Source organism: Cetorhinus maximus, chromosome 9 (assembly GCF_964194155.1).
Source record: "Cetorhinus maximus chromosome 9, sCetMax3.hap1.1, whole genome shotgun sequence".
In the NCBI taxonomy this organism is placed as follows: domain Eukaryota; kingdom Metazoa; phylum Chordata; class Chondrichthyes; order Lamniformes; family Cetorhinidae; genus Cetorhinus; species Cetorhinus maximus.
In genome coordinates this window covers 54,801,079-54,824,385 of record NC_135887.1, presented here as the reverse complement: position 1 = coordinate 54,824,385, position 23,307 = coordinate 54,801,079, and the positions used below count along the sequence as shown (strand labels likewise).

General features: G+C 40.1%; 1 protein-coding gene across 1 annotated transcript in view; it reads left to right on the top strand.

The window, feature by feature from the left end:
• LOC144684663 (protein CASP-like) overlaps positions 1–23,307 on the top strand; it is a 651,698-nt gene that overhangs the window by 550,798 nt on the left and 77,593 nt on the right. Inside the window, exon 15 of the mRNA XM_078548749.1 lies at positions 20,306–20,442. Within this exon, the coding sequence (XP_078404875.1) occupies positions 20,306–20,442 (137 nt within the window). The remainder of the gene's footprint in view (positions 1–20,305; positions 20,443–23,307) is intronic.

Sequence of the window (23,307 nt, the reverse complement as noted above, 5' to 3'; positions counted from 1 at the left end):
ATCCTCTCCTAAAGCATTCATGGCCCTTCTCAAAATAGTCCACTTTGCAAAGCGTGCTTAAGGCTGGACTACTCAGGAAATTAAACCTTAATTGGAACATAATATAATAGATGTAAATGTAACTTGAAGCTTCAGATTTTGATACTATTTCTTAGAATGTGATAACTTTATCCCAGGACCGTTTACAGTAGCGTGTAGTTCTGCAGGGCCCATGCTAAGAGTTTGAAAATAGCTGTACAACTATCCCAAAGCCACTGTAAAGGAATTAGTGATTATTAGAAATACTCTGAATAATATCAAAAGCTGACACCTTGCTGAGATAAATGGGGCCACGTATTTTTTTCACAAATTTTGCTGTATAGCCTACAAAGAACGATGAAAGGAGCGCTGTATCAATAACAGTATTTTTAGCAGGCAGATATACAGTTTTATTCATTTTAATCTTCCATTTTGTCCCCTATATAGTCCATAATTATTTGTAGCTTCTGGCCCTGTTAAGTTTTAGTATCGCGTGGTAATTCATAATGACAAACAGTGCTCCATAATAATTTGTATATAAGACTGAGGTTAATACTACAAAATGCATACCACCACCTTGAAAAATGTGCAGACCCTAAAGCAAATACTTTTTATTGATATGCAAGACCTAGCACTTAATAACCAGAGCTGTGTTGAGTTTAATTCTGATGCTATTGGAATGAAGTGTCCTCAGTAGAAAAGTCTTAAAAGTGATTTTTTTTTTTGTAAATAATTCTTGAAGCTGACATCCTGAGAACAATACAAGCATTTACTTTAGTTCCGTGTTGTTAATTTATTCATTTGAAATTTATGTCTGACAGACTGGTAAATCCAGACTTTTTCTTTTGAGAACTATAAAAGTCCATTGATTGTCCCATTCTTCCTCCCTGTAATTGAATCCGTGCCTCCCATTCACAATTACTTTTACATAGGCTGCTTCAACTGAAAACTTATTATTGCATTTCAGGAGATGTATTTAGTTTTATTAAGTGACTAAGTGAATATTAATCTGTTATATATACTCAGATGCTGCATTTTAATTTGCATTTTAGGGTATGGTTTCCAGGCATTTTATATATATATAATATATATATATATATATATATACACATATCTCTATTAAGTTTTACTTTTTTAATTTAGATTGTTTGGAGGGCGTGGTAAACTGCATTTCATTTCAAGATGTGCACCCTTTTAATCTCACCAGATACTTGGTCAGAGTAAAAAATTTGTAACCTGTGATTTTATACTGTGTATTTATGGATTCTGTGTTTTATGTAACTTTCCTTCTGAGGAAACAAATAATAACTGTGGACCCCTCTATTTTTACAAACTTGAAAAATACTTAAAATTGTTGATTTTGCTTGCAATTTGGCACAAAGTCTTTCAGTTCTCCAGAGTGAAATAATGTAGTTGGAAAATGTCCAAACACATTGGCAACCATAGATCGTTTTAGCAGTAAGAATAGAGGAACCACACACTGAGATACTGCCCCCTGTTATAAAAAGTCCCAACAGGCTGTTTGGACTTGGTGACACTTTCCATCACCATTAATTGCTGCCTGTTATATTTGTGCTTCTGCAGTGTTGTAAAATATTTGTAGTTTGGGTAAGTTTCAGTTCTACAGAAAAGCTAGATTCTGTATGAAGTTTTAAATCCTATGCTGGGGCACTTTGTATGCACCATTTCCATTTACTTCCTGAAACCTAAGCATATTATTCATGAAGGCTGCCATCAAAGGTTTTGTGCTGTAGAGTTCTGTCCCCTAGATACTAGGTTGAGACTATAAACACACATTCCATTTTTGACCCATGACAGCTATCAGGAAATATGATCTTTGTAGCTCTCCCTCGTTCATCCTGCCATAATCTTTACTTTGGGTGGGATTGCACCCAGATCTTCTGAGATTAATGTCTGCACTACCAAGCCACCTTAAAAGACAATGATTATAGCAAATATTCCTGTGAACCCCAGCTCAATTTGTGCATGTTGGCATTTAATGCTAAAATTTCAAGCTAGTGCAAGTAGCAGGAAACAAAAGAGCAGAACTCTTGTGTGCCTTGAATAGGATAGTACGCTAAGAATGAAAGAGTAAGACTCTGTCATACCCACAGCTACCCATGATCGCTGCCACTGAACTGGCTGACAGAAATACGTGAAACAGCCAAAAAAAAACGTAGAATACATTCCCCAAAGCACTTAGAGCATATTTTATTAAGAATATATTTTTAAAATCTGTTGTGATACAGACACATAAGCACAAAATTTGTAAAATTAGAAATAGTGGAAGGCAAATAAATTCTGTTCAGAGCCTTAGAAGTATTTTTCTATAAAGTCCTTCTTGATGGTGGCCTCACCAACATATTTTGATGGTGAGCATTTTCTCTCAAAAGCACTATTATAAAAAGCAATACTGACATTCCGTGGATTTTTAATTGCAATTTTTGTAAAAATTTCTACTCTGGACTCTTTAAAAGATGCTTTGGAATTGTTTGCTGTCCAACAGCAAAAATGCACTCAATTCTCCATGACTTATTGAAATTGACAAGCACAGCAGCTCAATCTCAGATTGGTTTTATACCTGTGCTGAAACTCCATATGTAAATAAACTTTCGACCATAAGTTCTGGGAATTGGCTGCCTTTTATTGCCAATACTTTTCTATTGAAATAGCACATGGCATACACTACATCATTTTCATGTAGCACGTTTGTATCTTGAGATCTGAAACCAGCCATTTTCTTCGGGAGGGTCTGCTTAGGAAAGAATATAGGAATCACTTGTGTTGAACCTCTGCAGTTTCTACCTTGCATTGAGTCTCTTTTCATTTACTCCTTGAACTGTTTCTTAAACATATAGTAGGATCTAATTGTTTTCTTTAAGTTTAGTCTCAAATTTGTGAACTTGTTCTTCAGCCATCTGATTTATTTAGTAACCTTTAAAAAGATTGGTAGAATTTCTGAGAACAAACTTTGCCATTATTGCTTCTAATGCATTCATTATAAAAAGCCCATTGTTTTGAGCACTGTTGGAATGCATCCTCAAGTAAGATGTTTTCCACTGATTGTTATAAAAATGGCACAAGCTTAGCGTTTGGCATAATGTATCCAGAGAACAGCATCAGTGATGTAGTTAGCGTGTGCCTATTATCCACTAATAGAGTAAGTCTCCCTAATAAACACAGAAGTACCCAGCAGGTCAGGCAGCTTCATAAGAGAGAACCAGAGTTAACGTTTCAGGTCGATGACCATCAGAAAGATGAAAGGTCATCAACCTGAAACTTTAATTCTGACCCTGTTTCTGTCTACAGATGCTGCCTGACCTGCTGAGTATTTCCAGCGCTTGTGTTTCTGTTTTAGATTTCCAGCATCCGCACTTTTCTGCTTTTCGATAAGTCTCCCTATTATTGGTTTCATAATTTAATGCATGGGATACAGAGAAATGGGATTGACTACCACTAGTTAAATGGTATGAAGTAGAATATAATGAGCGGGATAGTGGGCAAAATTACTCTTTTAAGTAAGGAATCATATAAGGTACTTTAGTATTTGGTTGCTTTTAAGCTTTACCCTATACCATGTTTGGAGAATTTGTTCTTTTCTATTAAATCAACATTTGAGTTTGAAAATTGAATCACCAATGTCATTACTCTGAGGGATATCCTGTTAAGATAACCTTCATTATCAGTAGTATGCTAGTTCTTCTATCCTCAGTGTGAAATTATAGATCCTAAAGTTTCTTTGGATTGTTTATTCTGTATAGCCAGGGCAGAATAGTCAGGGCTTTGACCATATTCACAACTGCTGTTTTTAATTCACTTCAAAGGCAGGTGGGGTGAGGTTGATTGAGATAACTACAAGATGACCAAGTTCCTGTAATTCTTCTCCCTGGTGTGGAATACTCTGCCCTTGTCAAGGCTTTCATCTAGCAGCCTAATGAGGATGATGCATGTTTCAATGCAGAACTGAGACACAAACCTGTAACCTGCTCTCTGGCATTTTTTGTTTGATTTTTTGGTTTTATTTCCTCATTGCCCCATTCTACATTTTATTCCCTCATTGCCACATTTAATGATTCATTCCCTCATTGCTCTACCATCTTTACCTAAAGCAGCAGAGAAGCAAAAATGGCTAGTACAACTTTTCGTATTGGTAACATTTCTATCAAAAACTGCCTGAAGATAAGCCTAGCTTTCTTTAAACAAAAAGTTAGCTTCAAAGAGAGGAAGCTTCTCACAAGTATAAGCAGCCACGCTGTAATATTGACCTTGAGCTAATTGAGGGCCAGGACCTATATGTTAGTTTGAGGCAAGTGAGACCACAGTTGCTTTATCAATGGGCAATGTCATGGCTTTTTGAAATAGCTAACAATAACCCAAATTATCTGAGTATTAATATGTTTCACCTTTGAGGTTTTATTTGTAGGAATTGCTTAATTCCTTCCATTTCCAATGGTCTTAATAACCTGAATAATTTTTCTTTTTGCATGAATGCATCAATAAAACTCATATCAATACAATTCAACCGACTAATTCATCACTTTAAGAATGTTTTTTTTGCAATTGTGTGTCACAGATACAACTTTCCAGCGCCTTTCCCCACATGTAAATGTACAGCACATGAATTTTAGGCTAGGATCAATGATTGTTTTGTTAAAATTAATATAAATAACAGACATAAGAGAAATATAACAAGCAAAATGTGCTTGAAGGACTGAAATTGCTGGAAATACATAGGAAATCATTCAACACCTGAAAGAGAAAGTCTTCCTGTTCCTCATGGATTCCTCAGTTTGGCCCCTTGTATATCTGCTCTTTTGCCTCAACTGCCAATATCAGAATCCTAATGCCGCCACAGTCACTTACTCCCATGACTGCCTCTATCCTCATGTTGAGTTGCAAGTTCTTTGTACCTGTAACTCTCATTGTACATCACCCCACTTTCCCCATCAGCAGCAGAGCTTTCTCTCTCCAACACTGCCGCATTCCCCAAATTATATGCACCATCAAAACCTATGGGGGTGTGTGTGTGCGCCCATACGTTTGTTCATCTACAAATTTCCTACAGCCGTATTCTTTGTCTATTTGAAATGTTATAAAGGCACTATATAAAAGTAAGGTTTTGGTTGTTGTATGTTACGTCAGAAAGGGTCGGTTTTTGATGTTCGATCAACAGATGTCTGGAATAATTGTTGTTCATAAAAATCTCGCTGAGCTATGGACATGATTTGCTGATTGCTGACTACGAATGTCAAGTGCACAGATTTCAAATGCAGCTTCTTTTTAATTAAGTATCGGGATCATTAGATAGACTGCTATTTATTGTTGATTTCTGCTTGCCCTAGAAAGGTGAAAGTGGCTCTTCTTGAACTGAAGTAGCAGTTTGATACAACTGAGTGGCTTAACTAAATCGTTTCAGAATACGGTTGAGAGTGAAATCATGGCAGGAGACTGGAGCCACATATAGGACAGGTAAAAGGTCAGGAGTGAGGCAGTTGGATTTTAAAACTATCCAGCAGGTTCATGGACACTGATAGCAGAGTTTTTTTTTTACTTCCAGCTTTATTAAACTGAACTCAAATTCTCCAATACCCCTGGCGGGATTTGAACTCATTCATCTGGATTATTATTCCAAACCTCTAGATTATTCGTCCAATAACAACCACTACACTAGATTACCTGGCATATCCTGACAGAAGTTTATAATTCACTTCCAGTATGCTGTATCCATTTGGATATATCAGATTTTTATATCCTTCTTCCTCCAACGCTCATGATAGACTCCTGTTATGGCTCGAGCATAGCTTAATCTGTTGCAACAAAGACTAATTTATTGAAAAATTGAGAGTAGTTAATAGAGTTAAGGCCTGTCCTTGTATTGATTTGATCATGATGAGAACCAGTTGTTAATTAGTAATACATTTAGACAACCAATAACAACACAGTTGGTTTAAAAATGATTGATAAATAGTGGGGAGGTCAGTAATTTCTGATATCTGGCACATAAAGCTCCCTACTTGTCATGGACTCCACCATCAAGGCCTGCTCTATTTTTATCTGTTGTTTTGCATTTAACAATCCTTAAAACCCAGTCTGATTGGAAGAGAGTTATATAATTTTAATACATTCACATTTATATTTACACCTAGCACAACATCTCTAATGTCTGTTTAGTGAGATTAATAACTGCAGCATATAATGTCAGTAGCAAAGATTTTACAGTCCATGGATAGCATCTAAAAGATGCTAAAAGAGTTTAAAACTAGCCCCTTTAGGTCATTTGTAGTGTTTTGGCTTTAACCAACTTTCACCTCATCCCCTTTGCATAAAAAGAGCTGTTTTATGCCATAAAAGCTGTCTTTCGTACTGCTTCCTTGGGAGGCAGTTACTCTGGATCTTCAATTGCAGGAGAGTACTGATAACATTGGGCAGGGTATGCTACAGGTCCCAGTGGGTCTCCGTTCCCTTGCTTTGCAGATGAGTTACTTTCTTTTGTAGCCCCAAGTTTTCATTTTTAAAATATGTTGGTAACTGTGTGTTCAAGCTTCAGCTAAAGTTTACTGGGTTGTGTTTTTCTAAATATAAAGTACTGCAAGGTTATGAAAGAAAAAATGAAAATGATACTATTAGACAGGGCTATCTACCGTAGCCAACGATAACTTTGTGTACTGTGTGGTTTTATACCAATTTTCACCAATGGTGTGAAAGTTTGAGTCGGCTTTGGAACCCCTAAAGACATAAGAATTTGAAGCCTGGTTTACTTTTCCAGTATTCTTTTTCTTGTTTCTCTTGAGTATTTTTCACTTTCATGCACATTCTTTTTCAGCTGGGCAAGCAAAGACAAAGGCTGGCCACAGATAAGATGTGTAATGTACAATACTGGCGTAAAAATGCTATCAGATAATTCGATTCCTAAAACACCAGAAAATCCAGAAATCCCATGTGATAAAGACAACACTTGACTTATTCAGTCTCTAAGCATTTGAACTGGACTTGAATTTCTTCACATTGAACCATCTGGTGGCAGCTGCACTTCCTGTGAAGTTGGATTAATAAAGTCATGTTTCAGAAGTTGGGTAGTTTTGCCATGTTAGGTGGCACATGCTTAGGTGACAGCCTAGCTGAGAACAGGAAAAATTCCTCAAAATGAATGGAATGGGTTTTATACGGACAGTAGAGTCTCAAACCTGCACTTTCTCTAGTGGGAAAGTCAACTCTGAATTATAGGCCAAGCTTAGCACTGTTGAAGTACAGCCCAAATATTGACCGGTGAGCTACTCTCATATCATCTAAGTTGGAAGGGAATTTGGTTTAGCCTCAGGACATGGAGAAGAAATGAAAAGTGATAAAAACGAATAATGTATCTAATGAACTGCAGGGTGGCAGTGTGTCATTGCTTCAATCCAAACAATACTTAAATGCTCTGAAAATGTCACCAGAATCCTACTTTCATATATAGCAAGGTGCCTATATTTCAGGGCTTCCTTTAGATTGATCTGGGACCAATGTTCATCATTGTCCTCATAACAAGTGGAAATCACCATGAAAATAGATATTGCTAAAAGGTTTTAATACATTTTGGAAGAAGGCTGTCATGGATAGTTCAAAGTCCTGAATGTTGCCTTCCTATAGGGTGATAAGCTGAGAGAATGTACCACTCTTTCAGGGCCCATTTTGCCCATTCTTACAATGTGCCCAAAGAAGACAACCCAAATGTGATGTTACATAAAGTGATGCCCTTGACCCAATCTCATTCTCATATGTGAGCCACCCTGGCCATTTTGCAGGCTGCTGTCCCCTCAGAGTTGTATTGACATCATGAACTGCAGTGCTGGCTACCAACAGTTTATTTTGGTTGCAACAGGATAGCATCTATTGTTGACCTCTCTAGCATGAATTGTAAGGCCATGATTCATGCCCTTTTAGAGAGAACAAGCAAGTTAACATTTCAAATATGACCATTTATTCAGCTTTGAATGATAGATTAACACCTGAAACCTTAACTTGTTATTTCTCTCCTCAGATGCTGACTGACCCACTGAGTGTTTCTGGCATTTTGTTTTAGATTTCCAACATTTGTAGTTTTATCTTTTGTAATGTGCATATTGTAAGGTCGTATGGCATTGAATGGCAGATTAACTTAATTTCCGTTCGTTGAGCTTGGCCAGTTTGTCACTACTTTGTGTGGTTGTAACTTTTATCACGTACATCTGATTAATAGTTTCTAAGTTTAAGTGAGACAGTGGTGGTAACTTTTGTTCCAGCCTCCTAGAGCCTCCTACAAGTCAAGTTGTTGAATACTGAGTAGAAAGAAAATAAGGTTTTATTTGCAAAGCATTTTCTTTTTATTGGGGGAGGGTGGTGGGAATTCATGGAACTGTACATGAATCATCTGCAATAATGACTTGCCATTGATAGACAGTGTCTGAACTGCTCCATGTACTACTGCAGCGCACACATGTGGCACACTGACCTGGACTATTTGAAAAAGCTTACCTCCTCCTCCCCCTCCCGCACCCCCCCCCCCCCCACCAACAAGTGTGTTGTGGTGCCTTGCAGTTTAGCAGTATTTCATTTTTTTTTTTGCTATCACGCACTAAATGTCTTAGACTTTTTTAGAATTTGCTGTTCACAGGTAGTCACAAATAATAAACCCAGTTGACCAAAAAAAGTTGTCATTTTTGTGCACACAGCTTTATGCCACCCATTCTTTTCACTGTGATCCACGTTTCGTAACTGTTTTTTCTTGGTATTTGTTAGAAACTGGTTGAAACTTTTCTGTATGGCTGGCAGTAGTGGAACCTACTCCCTCCATTGGCAGAACTAGCTTTCTTTCTGTCTCTGGTGATTAGCCATATAGCATACTCTGTTCTCAGCACTGTAAACAGTCCCTATATGATATGGAGAAGCAATATCACTGTATGAAACTCACATGATGTATTATTCACTAGCACCCTAGGTGTGATAATTGAAGTAAATATCTTTTATACAAACACAGCACTGGCCTGCATTGTCTTTATTTATGCATAAGCCCTTGAAGAAAACATTTACTTTCTGATGTTACACAGAGGAAACATGCTCAAGTGTTATTTCTGCTATATCAAGTAAATTTTTTTTTTGAAACCCTTCATTTGTTTCTATGACCATTATTTTCCTTTTATAGGTATAACAGCACTCATTCTGAAAAGCTTGAGTCTTGCATGTAACGTTTTTAGTTTAGCCCTCATTGCACTGGTGTCCAAGCTGACAAACTCAGACTAGATTTGTTTCACGTTGAGGATAACGTTTGTATCCACACTAACTAGGAGTAGCTGCTTGATTGTTCTCTCCCCACAGAAATGGCAGGACATTCACATTGACTGGTTCGCACCTGCCTGATGAAGATCTTCTGATCAACAGCTCAGACTAATGGGCCTTCTTACTTCTAGTTATAATCCGGTAAGCAACTCCAACCTGCTTATACCAATAATGTGAATTTTCAGTGTCTGAAAATATCCAGCTTTAGTTAACTTTTGGTTGAATTCAAATTGGTTTTATACTTCAGTCTTAATCAGATGTGTTGGCCCTAATATTCGGAACACACTCTCTAAATCCCCATCTTGCTATCTCATCTCACCTTCTCAATACTGCAGTGTTGAGTATCTCTGCCTTATTACAACTTAAGGATGAGTGAGACTGAATCCAAAACATCATTCCTGTAACTACCATAAAATACATTGTGTGAATCATGACTTCTTTTAATTTAAAAATACCTTGAGATATAGGTCAAAGCAAAATCTACTGGATGATGTGATTTATCCTTTAGAATATACAACACACATTTTCAATCCCATATTTAAGCACTCAATCTGTTGAATAATCATTAGCACATTGAAGCCTATAATCCTCCAGTAGATTTTACTATTTGCAGTGGCATTTGTAGATTTTTGTTTAGTCTTGTCCTATTTGATTTAATATTCTTCATTTGTGGAGTCAGGATAGATTTTCATGCAAACTGTCCTGTTTTCTATTATTTATTAGCTTTCCAAATCTACTCTGCACCAGAAGTACTTCAATAAAAATCCAGCTCCCCAGGAAACTCCTGTAAATCAAACAGCCAATTTAAGTATTGTCATTACAAAGCCAAATAATTGTAGCCAATGACACTGTCATCAAATGAGATTTCAAATTATACTTTTTGTTACTTTCACTTCTAATGGTTCCATTTAATTATAAGTGTGGCATTCGGTCATTCCTGAGCTTGGCCTGAATATGTTTTAAAATATTGTTGAGCTGTTTGATTCTGAAATTCAAAATCCTCTTTGCCACAACACAGCCTCCAGAAATTGAGGTTACAACACTCTGTATCATACATCTTTTACATACACATTAGTTTGTCTCTCTCAATACTGTTACCTCATATCCCCACAGGCATAGAATAGATGTACCTCTTGCATTAGTTAATCTGAAGTCCATTATTCCAGTACAACCTATTGTATAGTCAATGATGGGTAGAGGCATTTTAATACTTGTACATAAAACCTGATGTTGCACATTACATTAAGCCAACACAATGCGGCAACCACATGCAACCTACTTTGCTGATGTTAGGAATGCATCCTTTTGGTGTGCTTAGAAGACAGTATTTAAACACTCAGGCAGTAATGTACCCCTTATAAATTCTCATATAATGGTCTTCACGCAGTTAGGGGTGGTGGGGGAGGGGGAGATGCTTATGAGCTTTACTGACATTCTACTTTCAATTAGCAATAGCATGCAAGAAGTTCCAATGCCATTTAAACAGCTGCCTCCCTGCTCATGGTGATCTAACAACTGTTGCTTTCAAATCCATTTGCTAACAGGCAACAAGGAGAAGGAACTTGCATTCACTTAGCACCTTTCACAACTTCAGAATGTCCTAAAGCATTTCAGAGCCAAATACTTTTAAAGTGTAACAATGTAGGAAGAATAAACATTTATTATGCAGATTTTCCCATTATCTTATGATGAACACTTTTTGGAATACTGGAATTGGCCGTCTATGTCTTGATTATCAGTACATATATCCTGCATTATCAGTGTGCTACTGATAAGCCATAACTGCAGAGTCTCTTTTCATTCATTATTTCTGTCCCTCACATTGGTTAGATTTCCCAGTGAGGCTGGTAACGTGATGCTTTGCTAATAGACACCCACTTTATTGCTCTTCAGACATCACTGGTGCGGCACAAAAAATTTTTGTTCCAACTTGTCTCACCTGATGTTAAGAAATTAACATGTTGAGTCTATGTTCTACCACTGCACGCTTTGTAATGTGTTACTGCCTTGACTTGCTTTGCTTGCTGCGTGTCGGCTTGTCAGAGTAAGGGCGGTACTAGAGAATAGGACATTTTTCTATTATACACAAGAGACATCATTAAGTGGTTGAAGTTTATTTATAACACCAATCCAAAGTTTACCACCTCTCCCCTTCCCTGTTAGATCATTCTTATAGGAGCATTGATTGCTGAATCTTTAAAGGAGATCTGTATCAGGCTGAGGGTACTGCACATGCCCCGGTGACATCATATTGTCTTTGCTTAAATAATGCTAAATTATTAGCAATTCTTTGTTTTCCTATCCTCCACACTTCCATTGCATCCAGACTCCATGCACACACACACACACTCTCTCTGTCTCCCATCGCACCCAGACTCTCACCACATGCACACTCCCATGCACCCAGATTCTCACCATATGCACACTCCCATTGCACCCAGACTATCGCCACTGACACACCCCCACCCACCCATTGCGCCCAGACTATCGCCACATACACACACCCCCACCCACCAATTGCACCCAGACTCTCGCCACACACACACACCCATTGCACCCAGACTATCACCACTCGCACACTCCCATTGCACCCAGATTACCACCACACACATAGCACACACCCATTGCACCCAGACTTTCACCACACAAACACACTCCCATTGCATCAGACTACCGCCACACACACACACACACACCCAGTGCACCCAGACTATCGCCACACACACACTCCCATTGCACCCAGACTATCGCCACACACACACACTCCCGTTGCACCCAGACTACTGCCACACCACATGCACACACCCACTGCACCCATACTATCACCACTCACACACTCCCATTGCACCCAGACTTTCACCACACACACACTCCCATTGCATCAGACTACCGCCACACACACACACCCAGTGCACCCAGACTATTGCCATACACACACTCCCGTTGCACCCAGACTATCGCCACACACACACTCCCATTGCACCCAGACTCTCAGCACACGTACACTCCCACTGCACCCAGACTACTGCCACACCACATGCACACACCCATTGCACCCAGACTATCACCACTCACACACTCCCATTGCACCCAGACTATCACCACTCACACACTCCCATTGCATCAGACTACCGCCACACACACACACCCAGTGCACCCAGACTATCGCCACACACACACTCCCATTGCACCCAGACTATCGCCACACACACACACACACTCCCATTGCACCCAGACTATCGCCACACACACACTCCCATTGCACCCAGACTATTGCCATGCACACACACTCCCATTGCTCCCAGACTACTGCCACACCACATGCACACACCCATTGCACCCAGACTATCACACTCACACACTCCCATTGCACCCAGACTTTCACCACACACACACACTCCCATTGCATCAGACTACCGCCACACACACACACACACCCAGTGCACCCAGACTTTCACGACACACGTAGAGTAAAGCATCAGAAGCATACATGATGCTGATGTAATAATGATGTGAGAACACATGACTGGGAAGCAAGAGAGATCTGGGAGGAGGAGAAGCTCCAGCCGTGTGTAGAGGTCCAAATGTGTAACTATTTGCTGTAAATAAGGAGTAATGGTTTTGAGAAACGACTTGAGCAGCATACTTTGGGAGAATAGACAATGCCCTAAACCTCCTGTCTAGACCCCAACCACACAATGAAACAATGCACACTTCCTTTGCACCCAGACACATAACAAATAAAAAATGAAGCACTGTGAAAAACAACAATCTAAGTTGTTATTGAAGGTTAGCTGTGGCCCAGTTGGTGGGTCTTTCACCTGAGTCAGAATGTTGTGGGTACATGTTTTACTCCAGAGAGTTGAGCCCATAATTTAGGCTAACACTCAGGTGCAACACTGAGGGTGTACTGGATTTTTAAAAATTCATTCATGAGATGTAGGTGTTGTTGGCTAGGTCAACATTTATTGCCCATTCCTAATTGCCCTTGAGGAGATGGTGGTGAGCTGCCTTCTTGAACCTCTGCAGTCCATGCGGTGTAGATACACCCACAGTGCTGTTAGAGAGGGAGTTCCAGTATTTTGACCCAGCCACGGTAAAGGAGCGGTGATATATTTCCAAGTCAGGATGGTGAGTGGCTTGGAGAGGAACTTCCAGGTGGTGGTGTTCCCACTTGTCTGCTACCCTTGCCCTTCTGGATGGAAGTGGTCATGGGTTTGGAAGGTGCTGTCTAAGGAGGCATGGTGAGTTCCTGCAGTGCATTTTGTAGATGGTACACACTGCTGCCACTGTGCATCGGTGGTGGAGGGAGTGAATGTTTGTGGATGGGGTGCCAATCAAGCGGGCTGCTTTGTTCTGGATGGTGTCCAGCTTCTTGAGTGTTGTTGGAGCTGCACTCATCCAGGCAAATGGAGAGTATTCCGTCACATTCCTGACTTGTGCCTTGTAGATGGTGGACAGGCTTTGGGGAGTCAGGAGGTGAGTTACTCGCCACAGGATTCCTAGCCTCTTGAACCTGCTCTTGTAGCCACAATATTTATATGGCTAGTACAGTGTAGATTCTGATTAATGGTGACCTCCAGGATGTTGGTAATGGGGGATTCAGTGATGGTAGTGCCATTGAATGTCAAGGGGCGATGGTTAGATTCCCTCTTGTTGGAGATGGTCATTGCCTGGCATTTGTGTGGCGTGAATGTTACTCGCCACTTGTCAGCCCAAGCCTGGATATTGTCCAGGCCTTGTGGCATTTGGACATGAACTGCTTCAGCATCTGAGGAGTCGCGAATGGTGCTGAACATTGTACAATCATCAGTGAACATTACCACCTCTGAACCTATGATGGAAAGAAGGTCTTGATGAAGCAGTTGAAGATTGTTGGGCCTCAGACACTACCCTGAGGAACTCCTGCAGAGATATCCTGGAACTGCAATGATTGACCTCCAACAACCACAACTCCAGTTTTGCTAGGGCTCCTTGATGCTACACTCGGTTAAATGTTGCCTTGATTGTTGAATGAGATGTTAAACGAAGGTCCCATCTGCTCTCTTAGGTGGGCATATTTCGAGCAAAAGCAAGGAAGTTCTTGCAGGTGTCTTTGACAACATTTACCCCTCAGCCCATATCACTAAAACAGATTATCTGGGTCTTTTATCTTGGTGCTGTTTGTGGGAGCTTGCTGTGTGTAATTATCTGTTGTGTTTCCTACAACAGTGACTGCATTTCAAAAAGTATTCAACTGCCTGTAAAGCAATTTGGGACATTCTGAGGTCATGAAAGGTATTCTATAAATTTAAGTCTTTATTTCATTAAAGAGCACATTCACAGATTGTAATCTCAGTGACAGTCACCTTGTCTGTAGTTTAAGAGGATATTTCATTGTTGATGAGATTAAGGCCTGAATATTAGTGGATGAGTTATATAGGCAGGTGTGTTGGGGTTGGGGGTGGAGGCACGCAGAGTTTCTGGCAGCAAACCGGGAAGTCCCGGTTTCCCTGTAAACCATGCAGTTTTAACTCCCCAGCGTCCATCTTTTGTACTTTGGAGGTTCCCTACCTGGAAGTCAGCCTGATTGACAGAACTGGCTTCCAGTCAGGCAGGGAGTACTTCAGACCAAGCTACAAACAGGTAGGTTTGATCCACAACCCCTGTGAGTCTTTTATTAAAAACAGAATGTGCTGGGAAAATCTCAGTAGGTCTGGCAGCATCTGCGAAGAGGGAAGCAAAATTAATGCCTTGAGTCGAATATGACTCTTCTATGAACTACTTCTGTTCTGAAGAAGAGTCATATTCGACTATTTTGAAATTTATTCTTTCATGGGATGTGGGTGTCACAATTGTTGCCCATCCCTAATCCCCTTGAATTGAGTGGTTTACTAGGCCATTTCAGGGGGCATTTAAGAGTCAACCACATGTAGGCCAGACCAGGTAAGGACAGTAGATTTCCTTTCTTCAAGGACATTAGTGAAGCAGATGGGCTTTTATGATAATCTGCAATGGTTTTATCATCCTCATTACTGAGAGAAGCTTTCGATTCCAGAATTATTAATTGAATTTAAATTCTACCAGCTGCCATGGTGGGATTTGAACCCGTGTTCCCAGAGCATTAGTCTAGGCCTCTGGGTTACTAGTCCAGTGACATTAACAATACACCACCATCTCCCCCCTTCAAAACATAAACTCTGTTTCTCTCTCCACAGACGCTGCCAGACCTGCTGAGTTTTTCCAGCACCTTCTGTTTTTAATTTCAGATTTCCAGCATCCGCTGTATTTTACTTTTATTTCTGTGAGTCTTTTTATGGGAAGTATGGGGGGAAGCGTTCCTGCTCCTCCTGACCCACAAAGTAGTGTGCGAAAGGCATTGATCTTTTCCCCAAATCTGTCCTCCCTTCAGTTCAGCTGCCAGGTTTCCCTGGCCGGCCAGAGTTAAACCTCCAAAGCAGCCTGAATAAGAGGCTGCTAGCCACATTAAAATATTTAAGTTGCCAGGCCACCTCCTTGGAGTGTATTTGCTGCCTGCCTCTTATTCTGCCTCAGTTGAACCCCAAAAATGGGTGGGTTGGGTTTAGGTTTTTAAAATTTTAACCCCAACCTGCCTGTTTTTGTGTGCTAAAGCTCACACCTAATGTTTGTTAATAGCAGGTTTTTAATTTGGTGAAAATAAATTAGTCAATGAGTCTGCCACTGAGCCTTTACTAGAACAGATTTGGCAACCTTCAGCTGCTTAGTGAGTAATGAAATTATTTTGGACCTCTCTTAATGATGGTTCAGAGACTGGAGTTCCATGGCTCTGTAGATTATCTCTTTAGCTGTGAGCAGAAAATTCACCTAGTGGTCCTGTCTAGTCACACTGAGCAGTAGGTGTTAAAGCAATTCGGTTAGAATTCAAGCTCCACCCCCTTTCTGGGCAGTTGAAGGTTGAGAGGTAGCTCCTGCTAGTTAGATGCCTGGGTATCAGAAGAATAATTTGTGTAGATGCCATTTCAAAGCTTCCAATGTTTGTGTCAGAGCTGGGGAGGGAGTGAATTTTATTTGCAGTGATAGCTGTTAAGGATTACATGTGTTTTATTGTAAGCATACAGAACCTAAACCAAAGATCACAGTATAACATTTGCCTTCAGTTTGGGCCACTTTCTCTGTAGAGTCTTTCAAACGCTTTCTTGGCAGGACATTGTCCAAAGAATATAGGGAAGCTATGGTCATTTTGAAACTGTAACAAACCCCAGAGCCCCAGACATTACATCTCTCTCTACCTGTTTTTCTCTGTCTTCTGCATGTAGGTGGACTGCAAAGTAATCGTTGTGAGATATTAGTTTGATCATATGACAGCTGTTTTTGGTACAGTGAGTGCAAGGAAAGTATAGCAGGAAAGGAAAATGTCAGTCATTGTTGCAAAGTTACTAACCCCCTCATTTGGGAATGAAGTTTGTTGAGATGAATCTCTAAGTCATTCAATTACTTGATGGTAAATTGTGGTTAGTGAAATTGTGGGGAAGCTATAACCTTCTTTGTGTTTGATGTTATTTTCTGTGTTTTATTCTGCAGTGAATCGAAAGCAAGAAATAAAGGCAATTGGTGCTTTCCACTGCGCACCACCTCCTGCTCAGTGACAAGATCTCCGCTCTGCTTTATCTTCAATTTTGAGTCTGCATTTACACTTTTAAAGTTATTTTCTTTAGTTAGTTCAAGTCTTAAGTACAAGAGTGACATAAAGACTTACACCCTCATATACTCATTGCTACAGTCATTAATAAAAAGGTTTGTGCTGCCAGTCATGAAGTGGAGCTTTGCTTGCTCAAAGTGGACAGAAGCTCCTTAACCCTATTTAGAAAATGTAATTTTTCTTTGAATTTCAGGATTCTAGTTTTAGGTCTCATGGTTAACAAAGGATAAATATACATAAAGTTAGCCATAAACAAAATATGTAATGGGAGGGTATTCCAACAAGGTCTGCTGTGAATATTCTATTACCCAGTCTGTATACCATGTTTAAGAATTCTCTGAATTATTGTATTTTGTAGCACGCTTAAGTGCATAGAAACTTACTGTTGATTCAGACACAAAGTTAACTTATTTTAATCATGGAAATGACTGTATCCCTTTTTGTTGACTGAGATTGATTTTTCTTTCCATAACTCAAAATCCGTACAATAATTTCATGTTTCCCTGTCTTTTCCAAATGTATTTTCTTAGGCAATTTCAATTTTTTGCATGTTTTAATATTTCAGAGGCATTAAGTTTGAGGAATAATTTCTCATTCTTTTCATTGAATCAATGAAGAAAATTGAGATAGAGAAATGTCAGTTTGCCTTTTAACCTAGCCAATAAAGGTGCCATATAAAAGGTTACTGTACAAGATAAAAGGTTATGGTGTTAAGGGTGATATGTTAGCAAGGATAAAGGACTGGCTAACCAGCAGGAAACAGAATCAAAATGAATGGGTCGTTTTCAGGATAGCAGACTGCAACTAGTGAAGCACCAGAGGTATCAGTGCTGGCGCCTCAAGTATTTACAGTCTATATTAATGACTTGGATGAAGGGACTGACTGTATTGTAGCCAAATTTGCTGACAAATTGAAGATAGGTAGGAAAGCAAGTTGTGAGGAGGATGCAAAGAGTCTGCAAAGGGATGTCAATAGATTAAATGAGTGGGCAAAAATTTGGCAGATGGAATATAATACGAGAAAATATGAGGTTGTCCACTTTGGCAGGAAGAATAAAAAAACAATGTTGTTTAAATGGAGGGAGATTACAGAAGGATCTGGATGTCCTTGTACATGAATCATGAAAAGTCAGAACATAGGTACAGCAAGTAATTAGGAAGATAAATAGAATGTTGACCTTTATTGCACGGGAGATGGAATATAAAAGAAGGAAAGTCTTGCCACAACTGTACAGGGCATTTGTGAGACCACACCTAGAGCACTGTGGACAGTTTTGGTCTCCTTACGTAAGGAGGGATATACTTCAATTGTAAACAGTTCATAGAAGGTTCACTAGGCTGATTCCTGGGATGAGGGGTTTGTCTTATGAGGAAAGGTTGAACAGGTTGGGCTTATACTCATTGGAGTTCAGATGAATGAGAGGTGATCTTATTGAAACGTATAAGATTGTGAGGGGGATTGACAGGGTGGATGCTGGAAGGATGTTTCCACTTGAATTTAAATGTATTATTTAATCTGACATACATTAGCATTAGGAAAAGCAAGCATTACATCGCAGCAATCTAGGTCCGGAAAATTATGTTATGAATTATTAAATATCTCCACTAAAAGAGAGATGTGCACATTTTTGGTTGATCTGCACAGATATTAATACATAATTAATAATTCCAGACAAAGGTAAGCAACGACATAGCTGAAGAAAGAAACTCTAAAATTGATCAAACCTTTTTTTAACTTTTTAATTACTTAATGACTTTTGAAAAAACTTGAAGTAAAGAAGCTGAGTTGTGAATGTAACGAGGTAGAATTTGGACACTTGTTCACATGCTGTTGGCTGCAGTAGTTGAATTAGTATAGAAATGATGCGCTGGTTCCCTTGTTAGAAGTGGTCACTGTTTGCACCTCATTTAACCAGCAACACAATGTTTTCAAGCTTTCATTGTTATCTGTCTCCTTACTGAAATAAAAGGGCTTTACAGAAATAAAAGGGATACAGTTTCCAGTTCATTACTAATCTAATAGTAAAGATGATATACTTAATGATTCCTGTTAGAAAGAAAATAGAGATGCACAGAAGGGCAGTCAGCATCTAAAAGGAAAGGAAGATCAATATAGAAATCTCAAGGTTGGAAGAAATCATAGGTCCATCTAATTCCACCTTTCTGCTGCCCCAATGATGTGTTTTTCCTCAAGAGCATTTACCTGAAAGAGATTTAAGCGATTTTCCACTCCAACTCGTTCCAATAGCCATTCAATGTGCCAACATAGTAATATTTTGTTGATTCCTATTTAAATCTGCCTTCTCACCTTAAACTCATCCTCTCAATCTTTGACAATATTGACAACCCTAACTGATCTCCCTCCCTGAACCTTATTATTGTCCCTTCAATCTTCTTTCTAATAGGTAGCCCCAAATCTTTGAACATGTTTTATTCTCCGGCTCTGTTAGCATCTTAGTAACTCTTCTGTGTCCTTGTTCCAGCTTAATTCCATCCTTTCTGCATTGAGTTCCAAAGCTATGCACACTACAAATCAGCTTTACCAACACTATCATCGAGTGATAGAAACTTACAGCATAGAAGAAGGCCATTCAGCCTGTACTGTTCCTAATAGTAAAACAAAATGCTGCGCATGCTGCAATTCTGAAATAATAACAACATTGCTGGAAAAACTCAGCAGGTCAGGCAGCATCTGTGGAGAGAATCAAGAGTTAATGTTTCAGGTCAATGACTTTTCATCAGAACTGAAGCAAGATAGAAATGTAATGTTCCTAATACTGCTGTCAGACTAACTGGTCTGTAGTTAACGGGGTCCCCTGCATTTGTCTTTTTTTCATTAAAACACTGCATTCCCCATTTTCCTGGTTTCTGGTATGAGTCTGTCTCTTCCAGTGGTAATCCTAGCATATCCATGAGGTCTTTATGAACCCATCTGGCCCAGGTGTTTTATTTACTTGGACCTTGTTTACATCTGCTCCATTCTGTCCTTTTCGCTATACATATTGAACTAAAGAACTCCTTTAACTTTCCTGCAATGTCCACATATCTAACCTCTGTTTCTGTAGCCAATGTATTCTTGTGGATTTTCTTTTACTTCCTAATGTTTATTTCCTTATCAGTTGTAATTTCTTGAGCTTGCTTTGCTCTTTTAATGTTTTTTTTCCACTGTTGAATCTCTCCACACACTAATCCGTTCACCACAGAAAACATCTGTACTTCTCTCTTTAAGATGCTGACTCACTCACTATTCGATTTTGAGAATGTTTAGATGTTTGTTTCAGATTTCCACTATGATTTGTATTAATGATTTCTGTTGTTGGTGTGTTACTACAGCTCGCTGTGCTGAGTTACAGATGCAGTTCACTGAGGCTGTGAAAACCACAGCAGGACAAAAGGAGCTGATCATAAAGCTGGAACAGGACCTCAGTACCATCCAATCAATGTCCTCCCTTCAACGCCCTGACACTGAGGTACAAATGCTTTTTCATGTATGCGGACAGTTCACATAATGGTATCTAGGGGTACTGATGACACCATGACCCACAAATGCCAGGCAATGCCCATCTCCAACAAAGAATCTAACTATCTCCCTTGACATTCAACAGCATTACCGTGGCTGAATCTCGTGCCATCAACATTCTCGAGGCCCAGAAACTTAATTGGACCAGCCATGTAAATACTGTGGCTGCAAGAGCAGATCAGAGGCTGGGTATTGTATAGCTTGTAACTCACTTCCTGACTCCTTAAACCATTCCCACCATCTATAAGGCATTAGTCAGGAGGGTGATGGGATACTACTCACTTGCCTGGATGCGTGCAAACCTAATAACACTCAAGAAGCTCGACACCATCCAGGAAAAAGTAGCCTGCTCAATTGGCATGCTATCCACCATTTTAGACATTCACTCAGTCAACTACCTCACGCAGTGGCTGCATTAAGTACCATCAACAAGATGCACTGCAACAACTTGCCAAGCTTCCTTAAACAGCATCGTCCAAAACCTGGAACTCTTATCACCTGGAGTTCTTTTCCACAGAGAGCAGTGGAGGCAGGGCCATTGAATACATTCAAGGCTGAGTTAGACAGATTTTTGATTGACAAGGAAGTCGAGGGTTATGGAGACAGGCAGGAAAGTGGAGTTAAGGCCACAATCAGATCAGCCATGATCTTATTGAATGGTAGAGCAGGCTCGATGGGCAGAATGGCCTACTTCTGCTATTTCTTATTTCTTAGAACATTGGTTCTCAAGTGTGGTCCATGGACCACTGGTGTTCCACGAGGGTTCTCTTGTTGGTTGTGGCTTGGTCCAAAATGCAAGTCACTGACTTACAACACCATGACCGAGACCATATATAAGGCCAGGCCAGAATCCTCATCCCTACCAGTCACACAACGTCACACAATGAAACTGGCTCCTGCATGTACAGTATGAGTTATCATAACCGTGAGCAAAAACAATGTGGTTTTATAAGCAAGATTTATGTTACTGTTACGACATACGACTGCAAGATACATTTTCAACACTTGTGGGGCTGAAAATAAATGAGAGGAACTGGCTGAATGTGGAGCCCCGCATGAGACTGAAGCTTCCAGCTGGGAACCAGGTATTACTTCATTGGCATCTCATAAAAAATAGCATCATTCTTCTTGTAATTCTGATGAGATTTTTTGTGGTGGGAAGCGAAAACAAATGGGTTATGGCTGTTAGGTGGTCCATGGAGTCTCTTGCCCTGCTGTATAGCCTGTGGACAGAAAAGTTTGGGAACCAGTGACCTAGAAGAACAAGCATCGCTGACAAGACTAGCATTTTATGCCAATCCCTAATTGCTCTTGAGAAGGTGGTGGTGAGCCACCATATTGAACCACTTCAGCCCATAAGCTGTAGGTACCCCCACAGTGCTGTTAGGGAGGAAGTTCTAGGATCTTGACCCAGTGGAAATAAAGGAATGGCAATATAGTTCCAAGTGCGGAAGGTATGTGACTTGGATGTGAACTTGGAGGTGGCAGTGTTCCAGTGCATCTGCTGCCCTTGTCCTTCTAGATGGTTGAGGTCATGTGTTTGGAAGGCGCTGTCCAAAAAAACTTGGCAAGTTGCTGCAGTGCATTTTGTAGATGATACACACTGCAGCTACTGTGCACCAGTGATGGAGAGAGTGAATGTTTAAGGTAGTGGATGGGATGCCAATCAAACGGGCTAAATGGTGTCAAGCTTCTTGAGTGTTGTTGGAGCTGCATTCACCCAGGCAATGGAGAGTATTCCATCACACTCCTGACTTGTGCCTTGTAGATGGTGGACAGGCTTTGGGGAGTCAGGAGGTGAGTTCGTGCAGAATTCCCAGCCTCTGACCTGCTCTTGTAGTCATAGATTTGTGTGGCTGGTCCAGTTAAGTTTCTGGTCAACGGTGACCCCTGGGATATTGATGGTGGGGGATACAGTGGTGGTAATGACAAGAGGAGATGGTTAGATTCTCTCTTGTTAGGGATGATCATTGCTCAGCACTTGTGTGGCACGCACATTGCCATTTATCAGCCCAAGCCTGAATATCTCGCTAAATGTGGGTACAGACTGCTTCATTTTCAGAGGAGTTGCAAATGGAACTGAACATTGTGCAATCATCAGCGAACAACCTGACTTCTGATCTTATGATGGAGGGAAGCTCATTGAAAGTCATTTAGAAGCTGAAGCTGGTTGGATCTAGGACACTGCCCTTTGGAACTGAGATTATTGCCTTCCAACAACCACAACCATCTTCCTTTGTTCTTGGTATGACTCCAGACAGTGAAGAGTTTTCCTCCGAATTCCGATTGGCCTCAATTCTGCTAGGGCTCTTGGATGCAACCCTCAGTCAAATCCTGTCTTGATGTCAAGGGCAGTCACTTTTGTCTCAACTTTTGAGTTCACCTCTTTGTGCATGTTTGGACCAAGCCTGTGAAGAGTTCTAGAGCTGAGCATCCTGGTGGAATTCAAACTGAGTACTGGTGAGCAGACTGAGTCAGTGCTGCTTGATATCACTGTCGACGACGCCTTCTATCACTTAGCTGATGATCGAGAGTAGACTGGGCAAATTGGATTTGTCCTTTTTCTGGAGAGGACATACCTGGGCAATTTTCCACATTGTCAATTAGATGCCAGTGTTGTAGCTGTACTGGAACAACTTGAGTAAGAATGCAGATATTTATGGAGACCAAGTCTTCAGCACTGCATCCACAATTTTATTGGAGCTCATACTCTTTCTTTTATGCAGTGCAGTCAGCCACTTCTTGATGGAATGATTGAAATTGGCAGAAGACTTGCCTTTATTTATAGACGAAGTACAAAAACAAGGAAATCATG